At 31.7% G+C, this 23,491-nt stretch overlaps 1 protein-coding gene across 1 annotated transcript; it reads left to right on the top strand.

The window, feature by feature from the left end:
* Positions 1 to 47: 47 nt before the first annotated feature.
* On the top strand, positions 48 to 23,491 carry LOC143057690 (major facilitator superfamily domain-containing protein 8-like). Its single transcript, XM_076231052.1, has 12 exons — positions 48 to 200; positions 6,155 to 6,278; positions 6,681 to 6,808; positions 7,502 to 7,621; positions 9,348 to 9,427; positions 10,044 to 10,350; positions 11,282 to 11,355; positions 12,354 to 12,437; positions 13,519 to 13,651; positions 15,020 to 15,142; positions 18,005 to 18,135; positions 23,235 to 23,491. Exons 1-12 carry the CDS (start codon positions 128 to 130, stop codon positions 23,430 to 23,432), a joined length of 1,575 nt encoding a protein of 524 aa, XP_076087167.1. The 5' UTR covers positions 48 to 127; the 3' UTR covers positions 23,433 to 23,491.

The following is a 23,491-nucleotide window of genomic DNA, read 5'->3' on the forward strand; positions in this document are numbered from 1 at the left end:
TATTTAGTTTTTTATCAAGCTAGATCTGTAGGGTGTTTGACATTACCTGATATGACCCCACGGAAATGGGAAAAGATTTGACATTGAACAGTTTAGAAAAGGGATCCCGACCTAAGCCGATTGAATCATGAAAAACAAAAAGAAGAAACTTTGCTACACAATTTTAGGGTTGTACTTTTTCATGGGTGGTGTCGAATATGGTAATTTTAAGGTTCATTTGACTTAATGTCTCAAATGGCTTCTACACCTGAAAATTTTCTCTCAGGTAACAAAAAATACTGGGTTCATAGTCTAAATTATGACAGGACAATTGCCCGGATAGTTACAAGATATTGACTAGTCCAAATAATTATGACGACTTGCAAGGCTGTTTAGTTATACAACCGCAAACAAATTTGCAGTCATATACATGATATAGAATGGGCCCCTCATATTGACATTAAGGTACAGTATTCGACAATCGATTGATTCGACAAGAGTTGATTTTTCCTTCAGGTTTAAGTTCAATTCAATTAAAAAGAATGAATTGAATAGACACATTAACGATCGATTTATTCAACAAATCTTTAATGATAGATACGATCGATAACGATTGAACATTGTTTGTAGATTCAATCAACTCAATTTATTAATGATGGATACTCGATCGTAACGATTGATACGATTGAACATTGTTTGTCGATTCAATCAACTCAAATCAATACATACGTGTTATGACAAAGACTCGATCATGACGATTAATAACGATTGAACGTCATATGTCGAATCAATCAACTCAATGTATTTTGATGAAGACTCGATCGTAACGATCGATACGATTGAACGTCAAATGTCGAATCAATCAACTCAATGTGTTTTCATGCGGGAAGACTCGATTGAACGCCATATATGGAATTAATTAACTCAATTTGTTAATGGTAACTACTTAATAAATTTTATTAATAAAGATTTAACAAAATAATTTGTATTACTGTATTTCCCACTTCAGCACTGATGGAGATAAACTCTATGAAAATAATATATGTCAGAATGGGTACGGAGATATTAATATAGTGAACATAAATTGTACACACAATTGAAAAATATACAAAAATTGAAGCATGGGAATTTACTGTTACAAAGACTTTTAACACTGATAAACATTTTTAACATTAATTCAAGTTTGAAGAAGTTTTATAGCAACAGTTTTAGGAGATACAAATATGAATGTGACAAAAATGTGTATTGTAGTAGCCAGTTTATGACAGTAGTATATATAGATCATTAAAATAAAGAAACTGAAGTGAGTAAACAAACATGATTTTTTTAAAAATTATTATTAAATGAATATAAGAGGAAAGAGACTTCAATGTTCCAGCTTGTGCTGTAGTATGTAAATATATGCTGGCTTAATTGCGCATATACATTTTTATAGCTGTATTAAATATAAGCCATCTAGCGTCGTAGACTTTGTTTATGTGCCTTCTATCGCCGTAGGCTGTGTCAATTTATCGATTAGCACCGAAGTCTATGTTGTTGTGTCAGACTCAGGTTAGGGTTGGAGTAGGAACATATATATTACTGTATACTGTTCCAAGGTTGAAGTTTGGGTGACAGTAAGACTGTAATACATACTACTTTTAGCGCCGTAGGCTGTGTCAATATGCCGCCTAGCGCCGTAGGCTATGTTATTGTAACAGACGTAGGTTATGGTTAAAGTAAGATTATAGTAAGACTGTATTAAATATGCCTTCTACCTCCATAGACTGTGTTTATATGTCACCGAGCGGTACCGTAGGATATGCTATTGTGTTAGACCTAGGTTAGGGTTAGATTTAGGGTTATAGTAAGACTGTCTTAAATATGCATTTTAACGCCGTAGGCTGTGTCAATACGCCGCCAGCTTGCGTATGTTTATGGCAAGCTGTTCTCGTCAAAACTATGTTTAAACTATTTTTGAACAATTCACATACTCAGAATTACAACAAAGCACACTGAGATTTAAAAACTTGAAAAAACACAATGAGAATTAAATATTACACACTGAGAATTAAAAATTACACACTGAGAATAAAACATTACACACTGAGATTTCCTAAAGACGCACTGAGATTACAAAAATGAAAAGCACATGTACTGCATGAGAATTGAAAATTACACAATATAACACCTAGTGCCATAGGCTATTTTATTGTGTCATACTTAGGTTAGGGTTATATGCCTTTTTGTGCCGTAGGCTATGTATATATGTCGCCGAGCGGCACCGTAGGCTATGTTATTGTATGAGACTTAGGTTAAGGTTTAGATTAGAGTTAAAGTAACACTGTATTAAATATGCCTTCTTGCGCCGTAGGCTGTGTTAATATGCCTTATATCACCGTAGGCTGTGTCAATACGCCGGCTAGCGCCGCATGCGTATGTTATCGTATTAGACTAAGGTTATAAGAACATCTATTAACATACAGAGTTGACTGAGTTGACCATATTTATCAACTGTGGCATAATCGTATTGAATGAATACGATTTATACTTTCGTGATCAGTTTATAATTTTAATAAAGAGATGACTGAGTTGATTAAATTGATCAACTGTGGAACAATCGTAATGATTGAATACGATAGATACGATCGTGCCATGTTTAAAATATGAAAAAAGAGTTGACTGAGTTGATTATATTGATCAAAGAGGGACGAAAGATACCAAAGGGACAGTCAAACTCATAAATCTAAAACAAACTGACAACGCCATGGCTAAAAATGAAAAAGACAAACAGAAAAACAATATGACACAAACTGTGGCACAATCGTAACGATTGCATACGATTGATATGATCGTGCAACGTTTTAAACGTTAACAAAATAGAGTTGACTGAGTTGATTAAATTGGTCAACTGTGGCACAATCGTAACGATTGAATACGATCGATACGATCGTGCAACGTTTAAAATGTAATAAGATACAGAGTTGATTAAATTGATCAACTGTGGCACAATCGTAACGATTGAATACGATCGATACGATCGTGCAATGTTTAAAATATGAAAAAAGAGTTGACTGAGTTGATTGAATTGATTAACTGTTGAACAATCGTAACGATCGAACACGATCGATACGATCGTGCAACGTTTAAAATATAAAAAAAATTAGAGTTGACTGAGTTGATTAAATTGATCAACTGTGGCACAATCGTTACGATTGAATACGATCGATACGATCGTGCAACATTTAAAATGTAAAAAAAAATAGAGTTGACTGAGTTGATTATATTGATCAACAGTGGCACAATCGTAACGATAGAATACTATCGATACGATCGTGCAAGGTTTAAAATGTAAAAAACAAAAATAGAGTTGACTGTGTTGATTATATTGATCAACTGTGGCACAATCGTAACGATAGAATACTATCGATACGATCGTGCAAGGTTTAAAATGTAAAAAAAAAATAGAGTTGACTGAGTTGATTATATTGATCAACTGTGGCACAATCGTAACGATTGAATACGATCGATACGATCGTGCAATGTTTAAAATGTGAAAAAATAGAGTTGACAGAGTTGATTAAATTGATCAACTATGGCACAATCGTAACGATTGAATACGATCGATACGATTGTGCAACATTTAAAATGTAAGAAAAAAATAGAGTTGACTGTGTTGATTATATTGATCAACTGTGGCACAATCGTAACGATAGAATACTATCGATACGATCGTGCAAGGTTTAAAATGTAAAAAAATAAATAGATTTGACTGACTTGATTATATTGATCAACTGTGGCACAATCGTAATGATTGAATACGATCGATACGATCGTGCAACGTTTAAAATGTGAAAAAATAGAGTTGACAGAGTTGATTAAATTGATCAACTATGGCACAATCGTTACGATTGAATACGATCGATTCGATCGTGCAACGTTTAAAATATGAAAATAGAGTTGACCGAGTTGATTATATTGATCAACTGTGGCACAATCGTAACGATTGAATACGATAGATACGATCGTGCAGAGTTAGAAAAAGAATAAAATTTATCATAATAAAAGTACAGTTGACTGAGTTGATATATCCTGACATGAATGAAGTATGTTAATTTGGTACAACAATTGATTGAATCGACAAACTGATACGATCGAGTACAGTTGACAAGATAATTATACTACAAAATAAAATATGTCGAATCAATCGATTGTCGAATACTGTACCTGTCTCCATATTGACGGGGACACAATTTCGCTGTTTTATGATTTCGAGGTGTAAAAACTACAAAGGATGGGTGAAATGGAAGAAATATGCCGGTAAATTATATTAATATGAGGCAGGCATAACCTGTGAATGGGGACGAAGTCTGTATGAATTATATTTTTTTAATTCAAACATGTTTTTATAATAAAAGAAACAGAAATACTGTAACGTTTCAGATTTTGGTTCTGTTGTTTGGGATTTAGTTGTGACGTAATTGAAGTTATGACGTCATATTCAATGTAAACAAAGAATCGCTTTCATCAGGTAACATTTTTTTCATATAAAATAATTATTAAAAATGAATTGGTATCCAATCCATAATATTTTACTAGACTGAATATAATTACATCTTTTATTCAAAGCCTCATGCAAACAAGACTGGCAAAAGTGAAGTACATGTAGATTTCTGCTCAAATGCGGGATTAAAAAAAGTCTGAAAAAAAAGTTAACGATTTTCAGTTCATTAGTAAAATGAAAAATTCTGGAAATTTTCCCCATTTTTTAATATTTCTTAGTAATTGTTTGACTATCATTGTCCTAAATTTCAGTTCTTTACACTTGACTTTTTTTATTCTCGCATCTACGCAGAAATATTCTTCCTTTTTCTGGTCTTGTTTGCATGAGACTTTGAATAAAATATATATTTATCACTCCTAAATATAGGAAGGAACTCAACCATGTCAATACCAATTCATTTTTAATAATTGTTTGATATGAAAAAAAAGTTACCTGATGACAGCATTTCTTTGTTTACATTGAATATGACTTCATATCTCTGAAAAAAAACACAAGTTTCAATATCACAAAGGGATTATTACGATTGGTTGTGGGGGTTATGACTCAATTTTCTTAGGAATTAGGGGGAAAACAAGGGTTTGCAAGATGTCAATACGCTTTAATCGATATCCTGTCACAATTCTGACAATCGTCCTGTCATTAGTGTAACCAAAAAAGAAATAATAATTACGGTTGACATACTTGGGTAGGCCTGCTATGAATGATATATACTAAAACAAAAGTAGGCATGTTTTATACCATAGTGTAGATAAGTCAATTCAAATTTATGTTAAGTTTTGGTGGGGTTGACAACTTTGAATTTGGAATTATAAGGGAATTTCGGGACCAGGTGGCATTTTTCATAAATGCGAGATATTAAAGTACCTTGTGTTATATAATAAGTAAAATTGAGAATGTAAATGGGGAATGTGCCAAAGAGACAACAACCCGACCATAGAGCAGACAACAGCAGAAGGTCACCAACAGGTCTTCAATGCAACGAGAAATTCTCGCACCCGGAGGCGTCCTTCAGCTTGCCCCTAAACAAATATATACTGGTTCAGTGATAATGAACACCATACTAAACTCCAATTTTTACACAAGAAACTAAAAGTTAAAATTTTAGAAGACTAACAAAGGTATATATATATATATATAATTGAGAATGGAAATGGGGAATGTGCCAAAGAGACAACAACCCGACCATAGAAAAAAACAACAGCAGAAGGTCACCAACAGGTCTTCAATGTCGCACCCGGAGGCGTCCTTCAACTGGCCCCTAAACAAATATATACTAGTTCAGTGATAATAACGCCATACTTATTTCCAAATTGTACACAAGAAACTAAAATTAAAATAATACAAGACTAACAAAGGCCAGAGGCTCCTGACTTGGGACAGGCGCAAAAATGCGGCAGGGTTAAACATGTTTGTGAGATCTCAATCCTCCCCCTATACCTCTAGCCAATGTAGAAAAGTTGTTTGGGAAAAAAATTCTGAGACAAATGCATGTCATTATGATTCATACTGAAGTCCATGCGAGTATTCATAAAAAATCCAGAGTAAAAAGAAGACTATTTTATGCCAAGATCTGTATGACATTTATATATATCTTATCATGAATATATTTCTTGACTTTTGATAATTTTTTAGCTGTTATACTACCAACATTATGGCTGTACCTAGAGAACACATTCCATGCACAGCAATATTTCTTGGGATTAATTCTGTCTGCCTTCAGTCTAACTGCAATGCTGTCAGGGCCCATGTTTGGCAGGTAAAATCTCATTTGTGGAATTGTACTATTTCCTTTTTTCTTTACACTATAATATCATGTTTATATGTAAAGGGGGAAAACACATTATTTATTCAAGTTACCATGATTACAGTACAAAAATTTAACTAAGGACAATCATGAAATATTTATATCTGCTGAAACCAGAGGCGGAATTAGGGGGGAATTGGTTAAAATTTGAAGATGCAGTATGATTGCCAAGGGAGACAATTCTGCACTAGCATGACCAGAGACCAAATGACATAGAACTTTACATCTATAGCTCACTGTATCAATACAGACACATGTCAATAAATCTATATGTGTAGAGATTTTTTTTACCTTTCCCTGCTTGTAAACGCTTTTTATATTTTTAGATCAACTGTATTTTTTTTAAATTTCAAGATGGTCAGATGTGACTCGAAAGCCAAAGTTTCCAATGTTGATTGGTGCAGTGTTTGAGATTGGTGGTAATACAATGTACTTTATGGGCAATTCAAAATGGTTTTTGCTAGCAAGTCGACTGATAGCAGGTTTGTAATAACCAAGATAACATATACTGTGGATTCATTTATTTTTTGTGGGTATCAATTTTCCTGGATTGCTGAAAACTTTCATATCCGTGGATATTTGATTTCATGTTTTGCCAATCTTCTTATCTTTGTATACAAAGCCTATTGAAAATATGATATTTGTTGAATTTTTAAATTTGTGGTTCACCTTTACCCCCGAAACCCACGAAAATTGATACCCAACGAATAATAATAAATCCACAGTAACAATCCTGGGAAAGATTTTGTTGGCTAGCGTATGCAATTTTAACATGTTAAAAGGAAGAAATAAAGAATAGATATGCAATTTCGTGAGACAACAATCCTTGAAATAATCTGGTAGAAAATGTAAAGAAACTTTTTGTTGTTCTTTCTATGCCTTGGGCTGATGAATTTTAAAAGTGCTACTTATATTATCCATAACAATTGGGATAGCATCTAGGCAGCGTGTACAGTTTAACTTTGTACTCTTTTGTGTAGTACTATTATAGCAAGTAAACAAAATCCACCTGTTCATGTGCTGAACACTAGACAAAATCCTTTTTTCCGTGATTGTTTTCTGTCAGACCTGTTTCTTCATTTTTGTTTTGTAGAGAACTTGACCGTCTCATTGACATGCTCCACATCTGGTTTATTTGAATACTTTCTGATTTTTATATATTTTTCTGATTTTAGGTGTTGGAGCAGGAGCTGAGTCTGTGATTTTAGCTGAGATATCTCGAGTGACCACTGAAGCAGAAAGAACAGGAATATTATCAACAATGATTGCAATTAGACAAAGTGGCCTTTTGATAGGTACATGTGTATATATTTACTAAAAATACTAGTAGACAAAGTATGCTCTTGATAGGTACATGTGTATATATTTACTAAAAATACTAGTAGACAAAGTATGCTCTTGATAGGTACATGTGTATATATTTATTAAAAATACTAGTAGACAAAGTATGCTCTTGATAGGTACATGTGTATATATTTATTAAAAATACTAGTAGACAAAGTATGCTCTTGATAGGTACATGTGTATATATTTACTAAAAATACTAGTAGACAAAGTATGCTCTTGATAGGTACATGTGTATATATTTATTAAAAATACTAGTAGACAAAGTATGCTCTTGATAGGTACATGTGTATATATTTACTAAAAATACTAGTAGACAAAGTATGCTCTTGATAGGTACATGTGTATATATTTACTAAAAATACTAGTAGACAAAGTATGCTCTTGATAGGTACATGTGTATATATTTACTAAAAATACTAGTAGACAAAGTATGCTCTTAAAATAGGTACATGTTTTATATACACTTCCTTTAGACAAAATGGCCTTTTGATAGGTACATGTATATATATTTACTAAAAATACTAGTAGACAAAGTATGCTCTTAAAATAGGTACATGTTTTATATACACTTCCTTTAGACAAAATGGCCTTTTGATAGGTACATGTATATATATTTACTAAAAATACTAGTAGACAAAGTATGCTCTTAAAATAGGTACATGTTTTATATACACTTCCTTTAGACAAAATGGCCTTTTGATAGGTACATGTATATATATTTACTAAAAATACTAGTAGACAAAGTATGCTCTTAAAATAGGTACATGTTATATATACACTTCCTTTAGACAAAATGGCCTTTTGATAGGTACATGTATATATATTTACTAAAAATACTAGTAGACAAAGTATGCTCTTAAAATAGGTACATGTTATATATACACTTCCTTTAGACAAAATGACCTTTTGATAGGTACATGTATATATATTTACTAAAAATACTAGTAGACAAAGTATGCTCTTAAAATAGGTACATGTTATATATACACTTCCTTTAGACAAAATGACCTTTTGATAGGTACATGTATATATATTTACTAAAAATACTAGTAGACAAAGTATGCTCTTAAAATAGGTACATGTTATATATACACTTCCTTTAGACAAAATGACCTTTTGATAGGTACATGTATATATATTTACTAAAAATACTAGTAGACAAAGTATGCTCTTAAAATAGGTACATGTTATATATACACTTCCTTTAGACAAAATGACCTTTTGATAGGTACATGTATATATATTTACTAAAAATACTAGTAGACAAAGTATGCTCTTAAAATAGGTACATGTTATATATACACTTCCTTTAGACAAAGTGACCTTTTGATAGGTACATGTATATATATTTACTAAAAATACTAGTAGACAAAGTATGCTCTTAAAATAGGTACATGTTATATATACACTTCCTTTAGACAAAATGGCCTTTTGATAGGTACATGTATATATATTTACTTCATTTTATATTTGTCTGTAAAAAAAAGACCAATTTTGTCCTTTTTTTCCTTAATGAAAAAATTGACTGCCTATTCATGCAAACAACTGAAAAGGCTCAATACTAAATAGAATTTAGTTTTACTTTTTCACACTTAAAGTAAAAACATAAATCCTAAAAGTATTTATTTCATTGGGAGGTATATTCTCTCATGACAGTTTTCTTTGTTTTTTCAGGGCCTGGTCTAAATGTTTTTCTTCGACTTGCCAACTTTAACATTGGTCCATTCAAAGTGAACAAATACACAGACCCTGGGGTAAGGTAGTATATCTAAATTATAAGTCTTTTTTGTATGTGACAGTGGAAAAAAAAGATAATATATATATTTGGTAATACATGTATTGTATATGTACTTTTTTCACAAGTACTTATGTTCAAGACTTCTTTAGATCCCTACCCATGTCAAGCAATTTAGAATATTGAATACCATGATATTTTATAATCAAAACAGTTATTGTGTTTTGGTATATAAAACAATTTTATAAAAAAAATCAGAAAATGCATGAGGTATGAATGTTTCTATACTTTTAACAATGGGAGATAACTCAACTCCTATATGTACATCTAAGACATATTGAGGAGGCCAAATTTATTTGTTTAATAGTTGCTTCGATTTGAAAAAAAATGCAATAAAAGATGATACTAATTAAATAATTTTTTAGATTATTACAATTTAATGGACAATGTATGCAATATAAACTAAATTTGAATAATCTAACCTTTTATCTTAAGTTCAAATTGAAAAATGTCTTAAAAAGCCAGAACTTTGTATTAGGTACAGTAAAATAAAGATGTCTGAAGTGTCCAGTGTGAATCTGAAATATACACATGTAAACATATAAATCTTTTTTAATTATTTATTTTATTTCCAGGCTTTCATGGCATGTCTATGGACATTAGAACTATTATTACTGGTACTGTTTTATACTGATTTACATAAAATAAAAGAGCAAGAGCTTGAAGAGGAAAGAGTGGTTGATCCAGTCATATCTAGTGACACATTATCCAATCAGAATCCTCCTACCTATGACACTGTGATAACTGGTCCCAATAATTATGATGTCAGTGCAGATATTGAAGGAATCCAGTCTACCACTGAGTATGAGAAACAGATAAGTGAAGTAAAGACAGAGGAACCAGTCACAAAAGAAAAACTCAGCGGGGCATTCTTTTATAAAAGTAAATTATAAACAATTTAATTTGAGACAGAAATAGCTTCTTCTCTGAAATTCGGAAGGGAAATTCGTTTGATTTTTGGTGTTTTAACACCCCATTTAAGCAATGCGTTTGGGCTATTTCGTGGCAGCCAGTTTTTATTGGAGGAGGAAGCTGGGAGTGCCTTCGAAGATTTTATGATTGGAAAAACCTTATAGACATTAATTAACATCATTCAATGATTATTAGGTGGCAAAGTTTTGGTTAACATAGTTCCCATAAACCCTGAGGAAAATATTGTTTTCATTTCTTCTCATATCAAGTTCAACTTGGTCATTTTTATCAAACTTTGTATGTCTTCCTTCAGTTTTTTATCAGTATCATTTATTTATTGAGAGTTTAAACTAATATCTGTTTCTGTCTTTTAAAATGTTTAAAAAAGTTAACTAATTTTATTTGGTTAACAAACTATTCAGTGTTTGTCGTTTGTAGCAAAATATTTTTCTTTAGTCTAGCTTTTACTTCTTCACTAAATATTAGTGTTTTCATTCTGTCAAATCCAACAGTTTATCATATATCTTTGAACCCATTAACCTGTTAACTGGTTATTAATTTGTTGTTTAAAGTCCTATCTGTAGTACCCTAAAAATGTACATTTTTATGGCATGATAAATTGAAACTTATCCTTTGGCATTATATAAGGCTTGGCTGTGAGCACTCTTTGTGGCTTTAGTTAAAATAATATTTGGCAATTTGTGATAAAATTACAGTTTAAATTTAGCAGGCACAAATATGGCCTTATCATACCTTTTTCTTTAGTGGAAATTTCAAAGTAACCAAACAATATCTTAAATTCTCCTTAACATATATTTAAGAAATATTTTGTTGTGTAATAACTATGATATCTGTCAAACAAAGGGATATAACTCATTATTATCTAATTTTCTGTTTTCAGTGTATGTCAGAGAAGAAATTGTCACATTACTTGGTGTACAGTTTATAAGTTTATTTAGTCAAGTGTCTTTAGAGGTAAATATAAATAATTTCAGATTGATAACTTGTTTAATTTGAAAAAAAATATATATCTAGCTATATATTATACATAAGATAAACAAGTAAAATGATAGAAAATAAGGACAACGAAAGAAAGTACTAATCTTATTTTTATAAGTTCATTTATATTTTGTAGCATGAAATTATAGTTATTAGTTATTCATCCTATATAGATATAAATTAGAATGAGTTTAACATATGCCTGCTGTAAAATGTTCTTTGTTTAATAACTGATTGAGACTATGGTCAGTGCCTCTTTGACAATTTGTCATTGAATGCATATGAGCCATGTAGTTTGTATATGAGTCCCTGAATTGTGTTACATTTATATTATATTCTACTGCTACCAATTTTTGCCTTCAATACACAATTTAAGACACAAAATTTAATATTATTATACATGTGTGTCATCTTACTTGTATTTATAGCTCTCTAATTACCTAACAGATATCCTTGTGCAACTAATCATTTAAGAATTTTATTTGTTTGTAATTTTTTTTAAGCTTACCAATTTTTAGACATGGGGCTATTTAGAGCTCTAATTTGATGACTAAATATTGTTATTTGTAATGTTGCCTACAGAAAATATTTATTTTCAGACAATGGCTACTCCACTATCCAATGACTAAATATTGTTATTTGTAATGTTGCCTACAGAAAATATTTAATTTTAGACGATGGCTACTCCACTATCCAATGACTAAATATTGTTATTTGTAATGTTGCCTACAGAAAATATTTATTTTCAGACAATGGTTACTCCACTATCCAATGACTAAATATTGTTATTTGTAATGTTGCCTACAGAAAATATTTATTTTCAGACAATGGCTACTCCACTATCCAATGACTAAATATTGTTATTTGTAATGTTGCTTACAGAAAATATTTATTTTCAGACAATGGTTACTCCACTATCCAATGACTAAATATTGTTATTTGGAATGTTGCCTACAGAAAATATTTATTTTCAGACAATGGCTACTCCACTATCCAATACACTGTTACACTGGGGAGAACTGGAGAATAGTCTGATGTATTGCTGTGCTGGGGTAGAGGTAACTATTAATACTGGGGATTTATTATTTTTCAATAATTTAAGTTTGGATGTTACGCGTCTTCTAATTGGCTGACGTAATTATGTTATCAGCCCATAGACATAATTTAGTCACGTGACCGTGACATCATCAACGTTTTTTCATGGTTTTCTACGGTTTAAAATGGAATTTAGAATTAAATTATAAGAAATGACTGTAATATTTTTTCTGTCTATTCGAAATAACATAAAAAATGTGGTGCACACTGTTAAATAACCCACTATGTGCATTATTCAGTGTGCACCAATTTTTTTATGTTATTTCTTCATAGACAGAAAAAATATTACAGTCATACCTTAATTAAATACCAATTTTTGTGGATTTTATGGGTATAAGTGAACCACGAATTTAAATGTTCAACGAATTACAAATTGTACATAGGCTTGTATGCAGACCTTTCCAGAACCACGAAATAAAAGTCCATAAAAGTGTTCATTTTTTTTTCAATCAACGAAAATTGGTACCCACTAAAATAAATGAATCCACAGTATTCAAATTTTGATATTGTTACATACTCTTATTGTCTATGAGCACCTTCATTTCACTTCCAACATTATATATTTAGGTAATAGCTGTTCTCACAAAGTTCCACTACTAATAAAGAAGTGTAAAACAGCATTACGAAAAATCAGTTATAAACATTTAACTGAAGAAATCGCCTTGGAATGAGATAACGACAACAGATTTTATGACAACAATTTATTGTTTGTAAACATAAAGCTACCATTGTCTTATTATTTTATTATTAGGGAAAATGTATCTTCGTTTTAAATAAGAAATGAAATTTGAACAGTTTTCACTTATACAAATTTTCATCGTAAGTGGAAAGGAGTCATGATTATGAGTTAATGTCAAAACAAACTGAAAAAAACTTTTGTACATTGAATCAATATTATAAAGGCTATGAACTGTATTGTACATGGAATCTATTATAAAGGCTATCAACTGCAGATTAACATACCGATCATCAATTTGTTAAGACAGATTATGATAGAAAAAATGTATTTGATTGTCGTATTATACATTATGTAATTTTTTTTAGATTATACTGGTATTTATATTAGTACGAATACTAAGTAAACATTTGAAAGATAGAACAATGATATTAATGGGATGTTTTTTACTGGCTATGGCTAATGGATGGCTTATGTACGTAGTACCCAGAGCCTATAATGGTAAGTATTATGAACATAAATCTTTCTTTTTCATACTCCTAATAGATGGCTAAATATGTAGTATTAGACTAGAGAACAGATATTTTGTAGTGAAGTTCAAATTTGATAGAAAAACCTCTTAATTTAAAAAAATCGCACTACCGGTAGTTAGCACTATCCAAAAAGGATTTACACAGAGACTTGTACTACTTTCATGACTTTTGTGACAAATCATATCAGAATTATAGAAAAGTCTATTGGCTCTTACTCAAGATATAGACAATGTCATGTTAAAAGAGGTTAATAATTCAGTTTGACAGCTTCAACCATACTATATTTTGACCTTTTCAAACTGGACCAAATCACTACTCTGCCTAGAAATTCATGCCCCAAATTTTTTTACATGTAATTTCATCTTACTTACTTTTTTTTTGCATAAAACATCAAATTAATGAATTTTGGAAGGTATATGAACAAATATTGCAAGCTATACACTGTCGACACTGGAAAACACAACACAAATATGTGTCCCTAGACCAAAGCTAAGTTAAAAGAACATTAATCTGTCTTGCAATTGGCCGTTTCAGAATCTAAAGCATCATGGGTAATTTCATTGTTCGTACCCCAAAGTGAAAATAACGTTACGTCATTAGTTGAATTTCCATTGTGTATAACGTTTTAAACCAATCAAAACGCTTTGGTGTACGCTTTTGAAAATATTACCCAGGATGCATTAGATTCTGAAACGGCCAATTGCTAATGGATGCGGCTTATGTATAAAAAAAGGATATTTTTTTTCACTGGGCCTACAATGAAAGGCTTTCTGAAACAAAATTCTGTTTCAAGTTGCACATTTGTGCAGTGAATATTTATAAAAAATATAACTACTCATGGTGTCTGATTATAGAAAATAAGAAAAAAACAGGTGACCAAATTAATTCAACAGACAATAACAACAGAACATTCAGTATAATAAAGGAAATAACAAATAGCTGAGAGAGTAAAAGAACAGAAAATATTACTTAGTTGACAATATTTTCCCATGGTAACAATCTGCTCTATCACCCTGTATTATTTATATAAAATTGAGAATGGAAATGGGGAGTGTGTCAAAGAGACAACAACCCCACAAAAGAGCAGACAACAGCCGAAGGCCACTGATGGGTCTTAAATGTAGCGAGAAACTCCCGCACCTGGAGGCGTACTTCCGCTGGCCCCTTAAAAAAATGTATACTAGTTCAGTGATAATGGATGTCATAGTAAACTACGAAATATGCACAAGAAACTGAATTAAAAGTCCTACTAGACTAACAAAGGCCATATATTATAGTATGCCATAAGAACTTACTGTTCAGATGGTTGATTTTTATTTTTTATTCATATTTGCAGATACCCCAGCAGAAAATATATGGAAGTTTGTGATAGGGATAGCTTTAGACATGTTAGCATTACCATTTTTATTTACCTGTAGTATGTCTTTATATACAAAGTTATTACCAAAAGAAATCCAGGGTGAGTTCTTAATTGTCTAACGTAACAATACCCAAATTGCAGCGAGTACCCAAATTGCACCTATTTAGCAAAAATAGCAGTGGAAATCTTCCAAGATTTCCTAGAGACTAAACAGGTTGTATTTTAATGATCCGATAGTATGCACGTCCTTCAACATAGGTAAATATATTTAGATATACACAAAACGTTTACAGTATTTATCAACAGATGAAGTGTGTACTGAAAAAGCAAAATGTACTGAAACGTCGCGTCGCCATGCAACATCATCAAAACGTCATCTTTTAAAATTAGCAAATACAATATGTTTCAAGTATCCATTTCTTAAAAAAAGAAGAGTAAGCATGGACAAATATCCAATTGTTCAAAATATTTGAAAAAAATAAACAAAAACCCTGTTATTCGACTTTTGACGACGCAAATTTAAGCATGGATGCAATTTGGGTACTCCTCATTACAGCATCATTGATGGTTTGGAGGTTAGTTCAGACCAATTTTTCTATGATTCCATATGAATTCAAAATCAAATTGGTGTACCTATATAATAAAGAAGGATACGGCTACAAAATAAACACAAAATGGAAATGTTTGTCTTGATCATAAAAAAACGTAGTTGAAAAAACTGTCAAAATAGGTGCAATTTGGGTACCGTCACGTTAGCACTTTGCTGTGGGCATTACAGAGTTAGAGATCACCTTTTAACCAACATTTATGTCAAACCTAAAGTTCAAATGACATTTACATTTTATCCTCCTGAATATGCATTTAATTTGCTGCTGATCGTTAAACAGTCATACAGTATCAATTATCATCATCAAGTTCAAATTTCAAATACCTTTAAAAGTAGTTTTCTTAACGAAACAAAATATTTCCATTATCCTCTCAATCAATCTCAGACCTGGAATAGGAAATAATCAATTATGCCATTAAAAATTACATATTTGCTTCGCGTCATCGTGCAGAGCTATTAGTTTCAGTCGAAATACACGCAATCTTGAATAAATTACTTATCACATAAAGATTCTGATTGGTTGCATTATAATGAGGCTGAGATACAGCAACAGCTATTGGCTTAAATGAGATAAAGAATTACAGACTTTTCTCGTCCAGGATAATTAAATTGAGAATGGAAATGGGGAATGTGTCAAAGAGACAACAACCCGCCCAAATAAAAAACAACAGCAGAGGGTCACCAACAGGTCTTCAATGTAGCGAGAAATTCCCGCACCCGGAGGCGTCCTTCAGCTGGCCCCTAAACAAATATATACTAGTCCAGTGATAATGAGCGCCATACTAATTTCCAAATTGTACACAAGAAACTAAAATTAAAATAATACAAGACTAACAAAGGCCAGAGGCTCCTGACTTGGGACAGGCGCAAAAATGCGGCGGGGTTAAACATGTTTGTGAGATCTCAACCCTCCCCCTATACCTCTAACCAATGTAGTAAAGTAAACGCATAACAATACGCACATTAAAATTCAGTTCAAGAGAAATCCGAGTCTGATGTCAGAAGATGTAACCAAAGAAAATAAACAAAATGACAATAATACATAAATAACAACAGACTACTAGTAGTTAACTGACATGCCAGCTCCAGACTTCAACTAAACTGACTGAAAGATTATGATTTCATCATATGAACATCAGGCACAATCCTTCCCGTTAGGGGTTTAGTATCATACCATCATAACATATATGAGAAGAACATAACCCGTGTCATGCCAACAACTGTTTTTAGAATAAATGTGTTTAGTTCCGATGCAAAGACCTTATCAGTGACTCAATATTAACGCCAAAATATGCAATCTTTAATGATTTGACAACAGTATCGTAATTATATCCCTTCTTAATAAGTCTATTCAAAGGTTTTGTAAGTTTCTGAGGTGAATACTGACACCTTTGTGCTTTATAAAGAATATTACCATAAAAAATTGGATGTGAAATACCTGAACGTATTAAAAGTCTGCATGTTGAGCTATATTTACGAATAATGTCTTTATACCAATGATAAAATTTAGTAAATGTTTTGACTAGTTTGTGATATCGAAAACCCTGGTGTAATAATTTTTCAGTAATACATAAATTTCTCTCGTTAAAATCTAAAACATTGTTACATACACGAGCGAATCGTACAAGTTGAGATATATAAACACCGTAAAATGGTGACAAGGGAACGTCACCGTCTAAAAACGGATAATTAACGATAGGAAATGAAAAATCATCCCTTTTATCATAAATTTTAGTATTCAGCTTTCCATTAGTGATATAGATATCAAGATCGAGAAAAGGGCAGTGGTCATTGTTAGTATTAGCTTTATTTAAAGTAAGTTCAACAGGATAAATTTCATTAATATACATACTGAAGTCATCAAATGACAGAAAATTAACTATGTGTATTTCAGTTCTAATCAACTGTCATTAATTCATGTTCGTTTTATTATGCATACATTTTACAGATAAATTCAATATTGAAATATCAATTATTAATACTTGTTTGATTGCTTTGTTACTCTGCAATTTGCATGTTTTGCTTTGCTAAAAAATGTTCCTATACAATGTTTACAAAAAGGCATTATCTGTATTTTATAACTTCTGACAATATAGGAACACTTCAAGAGTCGTGTCTGAATTTATAATTGTTTAAATTTTCAACAAGAAATTTTCTAAAAGCATGGGTGGATAAAGCACACTCTTGAAGTACATCCATTTTATATCAATCAATATCTAAAAATACCACATTTCCAATACTAATTTAAAAGCCAAATGCACACACATGTAACCTTAAATTAGTGTAGAGCGAAGCAGTCCCTAGCTTTTTAGAAAGCTAAAACTTGTTTGATTATTATTTTGTATTTTTTGTAGGATTAAGTCAAGGTTTGAGAAGAACTACAGTCGGACTTAGTACAATACTAGCTCCACTATGGGCAGGATCCACGTTGAGATGGCCATATCTAATGTTTGGTGTGATGCTGAGCCTCCTAGGTGTATCTTTGGTAAGTTTTACATGTGCTCCACTATGGGCAGGATCCACGTTAAAGGGAAACTTCGCAAAAAAATCAAAAATTGATATTATGTTCATTCTGTATAAAAATGTTCAAATTCATAGATATTAAAGTTTTATTCCGCTAGATAAGCGATCACCATCGATTTTAAATTTAGAGTATCAATTCTCCGAGATCCGCCATCTTGTCTTCTTTCCCGATGAATAAAAACGATATGTCTATAAACCACAAAGAAACAAAACTACAGTAACCGATGTAGTCGTAATTGCGTGTCGATATCTTGTCAATCGTACGGTTGTTTAATACGACTAACTAACTTGATACGGAAAATATTCTTACTTTTTTTAAATTACCATGGTCTGTTGTTTTTAAACTGTTGATATTGGAATTAGGTGAAAAGTCAAAGTTGAAATCATAAATAAGTGTTCCGTGAAAATTGTTTTCGAAAATCTAATTTGTTCATAATTCTTTAAAGTAATAAACTTTTTTCAAATATATTTTGATCTTCCCTTATCTGATCACCAGCATGGCTAAAGGTATTACTTCCAAAGGTATTGTGAGGGGTGTGAGGTGACACGTCCAGGTATTCAAGCGATTTCCTGTCGGGCTTGCAAGTTCATGCATCGTTTCACTTCTGCAGGTATTGATCAGTGTACACGGCTGATAACTTATAACTTATAACTTTCCATTTTGAACTATCAGATGTATAATATACAACTCTGTCTTACTTATCATTACTAAACTCATACGCTTGTTTATAAATAACATTTCTGGTGTAAAGAATATAATTCATAATATATAAATAATACCCAAAAAATAAGATTTGATGAAATTAAAATCTATTTAAATATTTTTTCCAAGGGTGAATTTGGGAAAATGTAATATATAGTCATTGTCAATAGTGAAGGACAGATTGGAACAGACCAGAAATATTGATTTAAAAAAATGTACGCACTTGCCGACGATTCGTTTATACGACTGGATATAAAGTTACGGAACTATAGCGCAATTTAAAATATATACGTGTATACATTGAACATAAGAAAAAAACATATATTTTGAATAAATAGGGGTAAAAGTGTTGTAAATAGACTAGCCAACGTATGCCAACAGTATGTAATCATCGAATGTCGATAGACTACAGATGTATACCAAAAGAAGAAGAGAACCAATTTGATTTAAATACAGGTCGATGTATAACTTTTGCTTTGGTTCATTGAAGCTGTGGACCTAGGAAAATCACAGATTTATATTTCAATAAGATTGTTCTCAAACAAAGGAAGGAATTCGTCATCACAATTGTTATATATGCCACTGGACGAACACTAATTATCCCCAGGGGATGTGAATATTTTGCTGGGAAACTTTTGAGTATCAAAGTTTCAAATTAATTTCGGGATTTATTTTCTTTCTTGGTATTCAATAACCGAAAAAAGAATAAATTACTTGTTCGCTAAATAGGGATATTCTTGTCAGATAAAAGAATTTTAGTTATATTTAAAAAATAGGGAAATATGACATTAAATTGGTTCTGTCTTTTTTTAAACATCGTTAAAACGATGTGTGTCTAAGGTGAACGCCACAAGAACCCTGTAATACTAGTACCAGAGTATAGCATGTAAACATTCCTTCTCAATAATATGGTTGTATTGGAAAACTTTTCATACAGATTGACAACTCATTGTCCGATATGCATGTAATATTTGCCACATGACGCCCATAGTTCTTTCTACCATCATCACCTTATTCCTTGATATTGCTGTAAACATCGATGGTTCACACCCAAACAAAATGGGAGTAATGAACCTTCAGAGCTTCTCCGTGTTATACACTTGTGAAATATATAGACGAAATTTCTGTATTGAAATGAATCTACATCTCACAAACAGGATTTTCAAATAACGATTTTGAGTAATCACCTTACAAACCAATATAAACGTATGGCAAGATATAACCATGAAGGAATTTAGTTTTTGTCAGAACTCATCACTATATCATAAACGTATACGTATACATATGCATACAGTTTCAAATATCAAGAACAAGCGTTCGATGTCGATAGTCTGTTCTCTAACTGTTCAGAGTTAGACATGTCACTTGTTCATTCTTGGAAGCCTTCATATTCCCCGTCTAACGATGGGAACTCTTTCTGATTGTGTTGACTATAAATGCTTGTATGGTAATTCTGTCGTTTATCTGTACAAGCGGTTGCATTTCCTCTCCTTTCCCAACAAACAAACGAACGAAACGCAACTAGTCTGATTTCTCTGGAGCTCATCCTCAATGGCTCTTATACGTCAGGAAACTTACATGTATACTAATAATGATTGTTTCATGAACAACGATGTATGAACGAACTATTATAAATTCGTCAATATCTGTAATGCATGACTAAAGTATAACTTTTATTACAACTACTGTATAACTTATTTGGATTAATGACGGCTATCATGTTCAACATTGCACAACTATTATCATAGAATTTTAAAAAAAAATCCTCAAAAATCCTCAAAAGATATAATGCCTTAGCTTAGATAATTAGTATTCTTTTCACAAAAAGTTCGTGTAAATGATTGTCAAATGAATTTAATTATGTAAGAATAAAATGTTAAAAAGAAACTAAAAAAAAATTATGCATGTTGTATGTTGTATTTTTTTGTCAATTAAAAACTTTAAAATTGCAATAGTTTTATTAGCATTTAAACACAGCCAGATTTGAATACAAGTTAAGAAATTCCGGTAAAGTCAATGATATCAAACAGATGTACAATGGTATATCAAATTGGGTAATATTGCATTTAGTTTTTATTAAAGATTAAAACTACTATTTTTTGCTTCATATTTGAATCTTTACGTCAATTGCCGCTAAGAAAGTAATCAAAAATTGTTTCCTTTTATTTTTATACACTTTCGGAATTACGAATCTGAATTTTATTTTCAATTAATTTACACAATTTAATTATTGTATCTTTATTCTCATCGTGTATTTAATCTTAGTGTATTAACATCATGACAGCATATACTCTAATCCTTTCTATTTATCCTTTCCAAATAACAACATTTATACCTGTGTACGCTTGAACTCACACCTGCGGCTAAATAGCTACAAGGTAAACGAATTGACCTCAAGCCGAGAAATATACAGTGACCTTTACAAAATAATATACACACTCTGCTCACACATTAGTTGCATTGAAATGATTATCAAAACAATAACGGTAAATAGAACTGAAATATTTTCAGTTCAATATCAGTAAAAATGTTCAATAAATATTTTATGAAAAAAATCTCAACAATAATTAATTAAATTTATTCAAAAACATTTACTAGAGATAATTTTATAGGAGTTTAATTCAATCAATACAAAACGGTATATATATGCATATTCACTTTCGTTCATTCTTATATTGTGGTTTATAACTTCGACCATTCGTCAGCTGTGCGCTTTTAATTACGTATATTGTCGATAAGCTATAAGAGTTAAACAGATTTTATTTTTTCCCAGAATTCAATAAATCGGGCTAATACGTCACGACCCACTCGAGAATTCAACCAAAAAAGTTACAAATACTTGATTTTCTCCGTTATTAGAAGGAATATAAATTTAAAACTTTGCAAATGTGTTTTTTATGTTAAGATGAACATAATTAGATGATAAGTAAAAAATCGCGGAATTTCCCTTTAAGATGGCCATATCTAATGTTTGATGTCATGCTGAGCTTCTTAGGTGTATCTTTGGTAAGTTTTACATGTGCTCCACTATGGGCAGGATCCACGTTAAGATGGCCATATCTAATGTTTGCTGTGATGCTGAGCCTCCTAGGTGTATCTTTGGTAAGTTTTACATCTCAACGTGGATCCTGCACTATGGGCAGGATCCACGTTGAGATGGCCATATCTAATGTTTGTTGTGATGCTGAGCCTCCTACTGGCTCCTAGGTGTATCTTTGGTAAGTTTTACATGTGCTCCACTATGGGCAGGATCCACGTTGAGATGGCCATATCTAATGTTTGTTGTGATGCTGAGCCTCCTAGGTGTATCTTTGGTAAGTTTTACATGTGCTCCACTATGGGCAGGATCCACGTTGAGATGGCCATATCTAATGTTTGGTGTGATGCTGAGCCTCCTAGGTGTAACTTTGGTAAGTTTTACATGTGTTCCACTATGTGCAGGATCCACGTTGAGATGGCCATATCTAATGTTTGGTGTGATGCTGAGCCTCCTAGGTGTATCTTTGGTATGTATTGCAGTGAAATCTATCTATCAAAAAACTTTTGGAAGTCAAAGAATTATTTCATTTCTTTAATATTATTCATGGGCAGTTTTATATATACAAATCTATAAAACTTAGCTTCAGCCTTGGGTAAAATAATTCAACCTTTTAGGATAAAATTGTCTCTTGCTTTATAATGGTAATTTGTTGTGCTGTTATCATTTTAGAAAATCCCTGTACCAAGTCAAGAATTTAACAGTTCTTTTCCATTTGTTAGATGTGATTTTGCCATTTGATTAGGGTCTTTCTGTTTTGAATTTTCCTCGGAGTTCAGTATTTTTGTGATTTTACTTTTTACTGTTAGTTTATTAATTAAAATGTCACACAATTGGTAGCTTCCCTGCCAACAAATCAGGAGACACAAGAAAGACTGAAAATAAAGAGAAAAAAAATATCCCTCTCTTGCTTATGAACTGCAATATTTCTCCACTCTAGAAGGGAGAATGGGCTTTAAGGGGCAAAATTGGCCCCACGTCCGAATCTTTTGATATTTCATTCAATTGTTAGCTTCCCTGTCAACTATTCAGATGTTATACAAAAGAAAGAATGAAAACACAGAGAAACAAATTCTCCCTCTCTTTCCTGAAGCACAGCAATACAACACCACTCTAGCCATACTCACTATTTGAGTAGAGCAGAAAAAGAAAATGCATTTAAATTTGACAATATCCAATAAAAATAGGGAAATGTGGAATGATTGTCAATAAGACAATTAACCACCAATCATACCACACCTTCTAAGTTTTATATGTCTATCTGATGTATATGAAGTGTATTCAGAGCATTTCTCATTTATTTTTTACTTGTGTTTTTTAGTTGATGTTGTTATTGTCCTTTAGCCAACTGTTGCCTTCTTCAAAGACCCAAAGTGACATAAAATACAAGTCAGCAGAAAATATACACACAGACAACAGTTCAGCAGCTAATAACAGACTAGCAGGAAACAGTTCAGCAGTTAATACAACTTTTAAGCAAAATAGTGATATAAATGAATCCACACCTTTACTGTCATAATATTGTGATAAGACAATACAAAATATTATTTATATGTTTCTAATAAATGTATCATAAAA

This window comes from Mytilus galloprovincialis, chromosome 13, assembly GCF_965363235.1.
Source record: "Mytilus galloprovincialis chromosome 13, xbMytGall1.hap1.1, whole genome shotgun sequence".
NCBI lineage: Eukaryota > Metazoa > Mollusca > Bivalvia > Mytilida > Mytilidae > Mytilus > Mytilus galloprovincialis.

Bases quoted from the DNA above. Each gene is read 5' to 3' on its own strand.
- LOC143057690 (XM_076231052.1), top strand. From the start codon at position 128: ATGAAAAACAAAAAGAAGAAACTTTGCTACACAATTTTAGGGTTGTAC. The intron at 10,351-11,281 runs GTAAATTATAAA...TTCTGTTTTCAG, and splicing joins CGGGGCATTCTTTTATAAAA to TGTATGTCAGAGAAGAAATT. The intron at 15,143-18,004 runs GTGAGTTCTTAA...TATTTTTTGTAG, and splicing joins ATTACCAAAAGAAATCCAGG to GATTAAGTCAAGGTTTGAGA.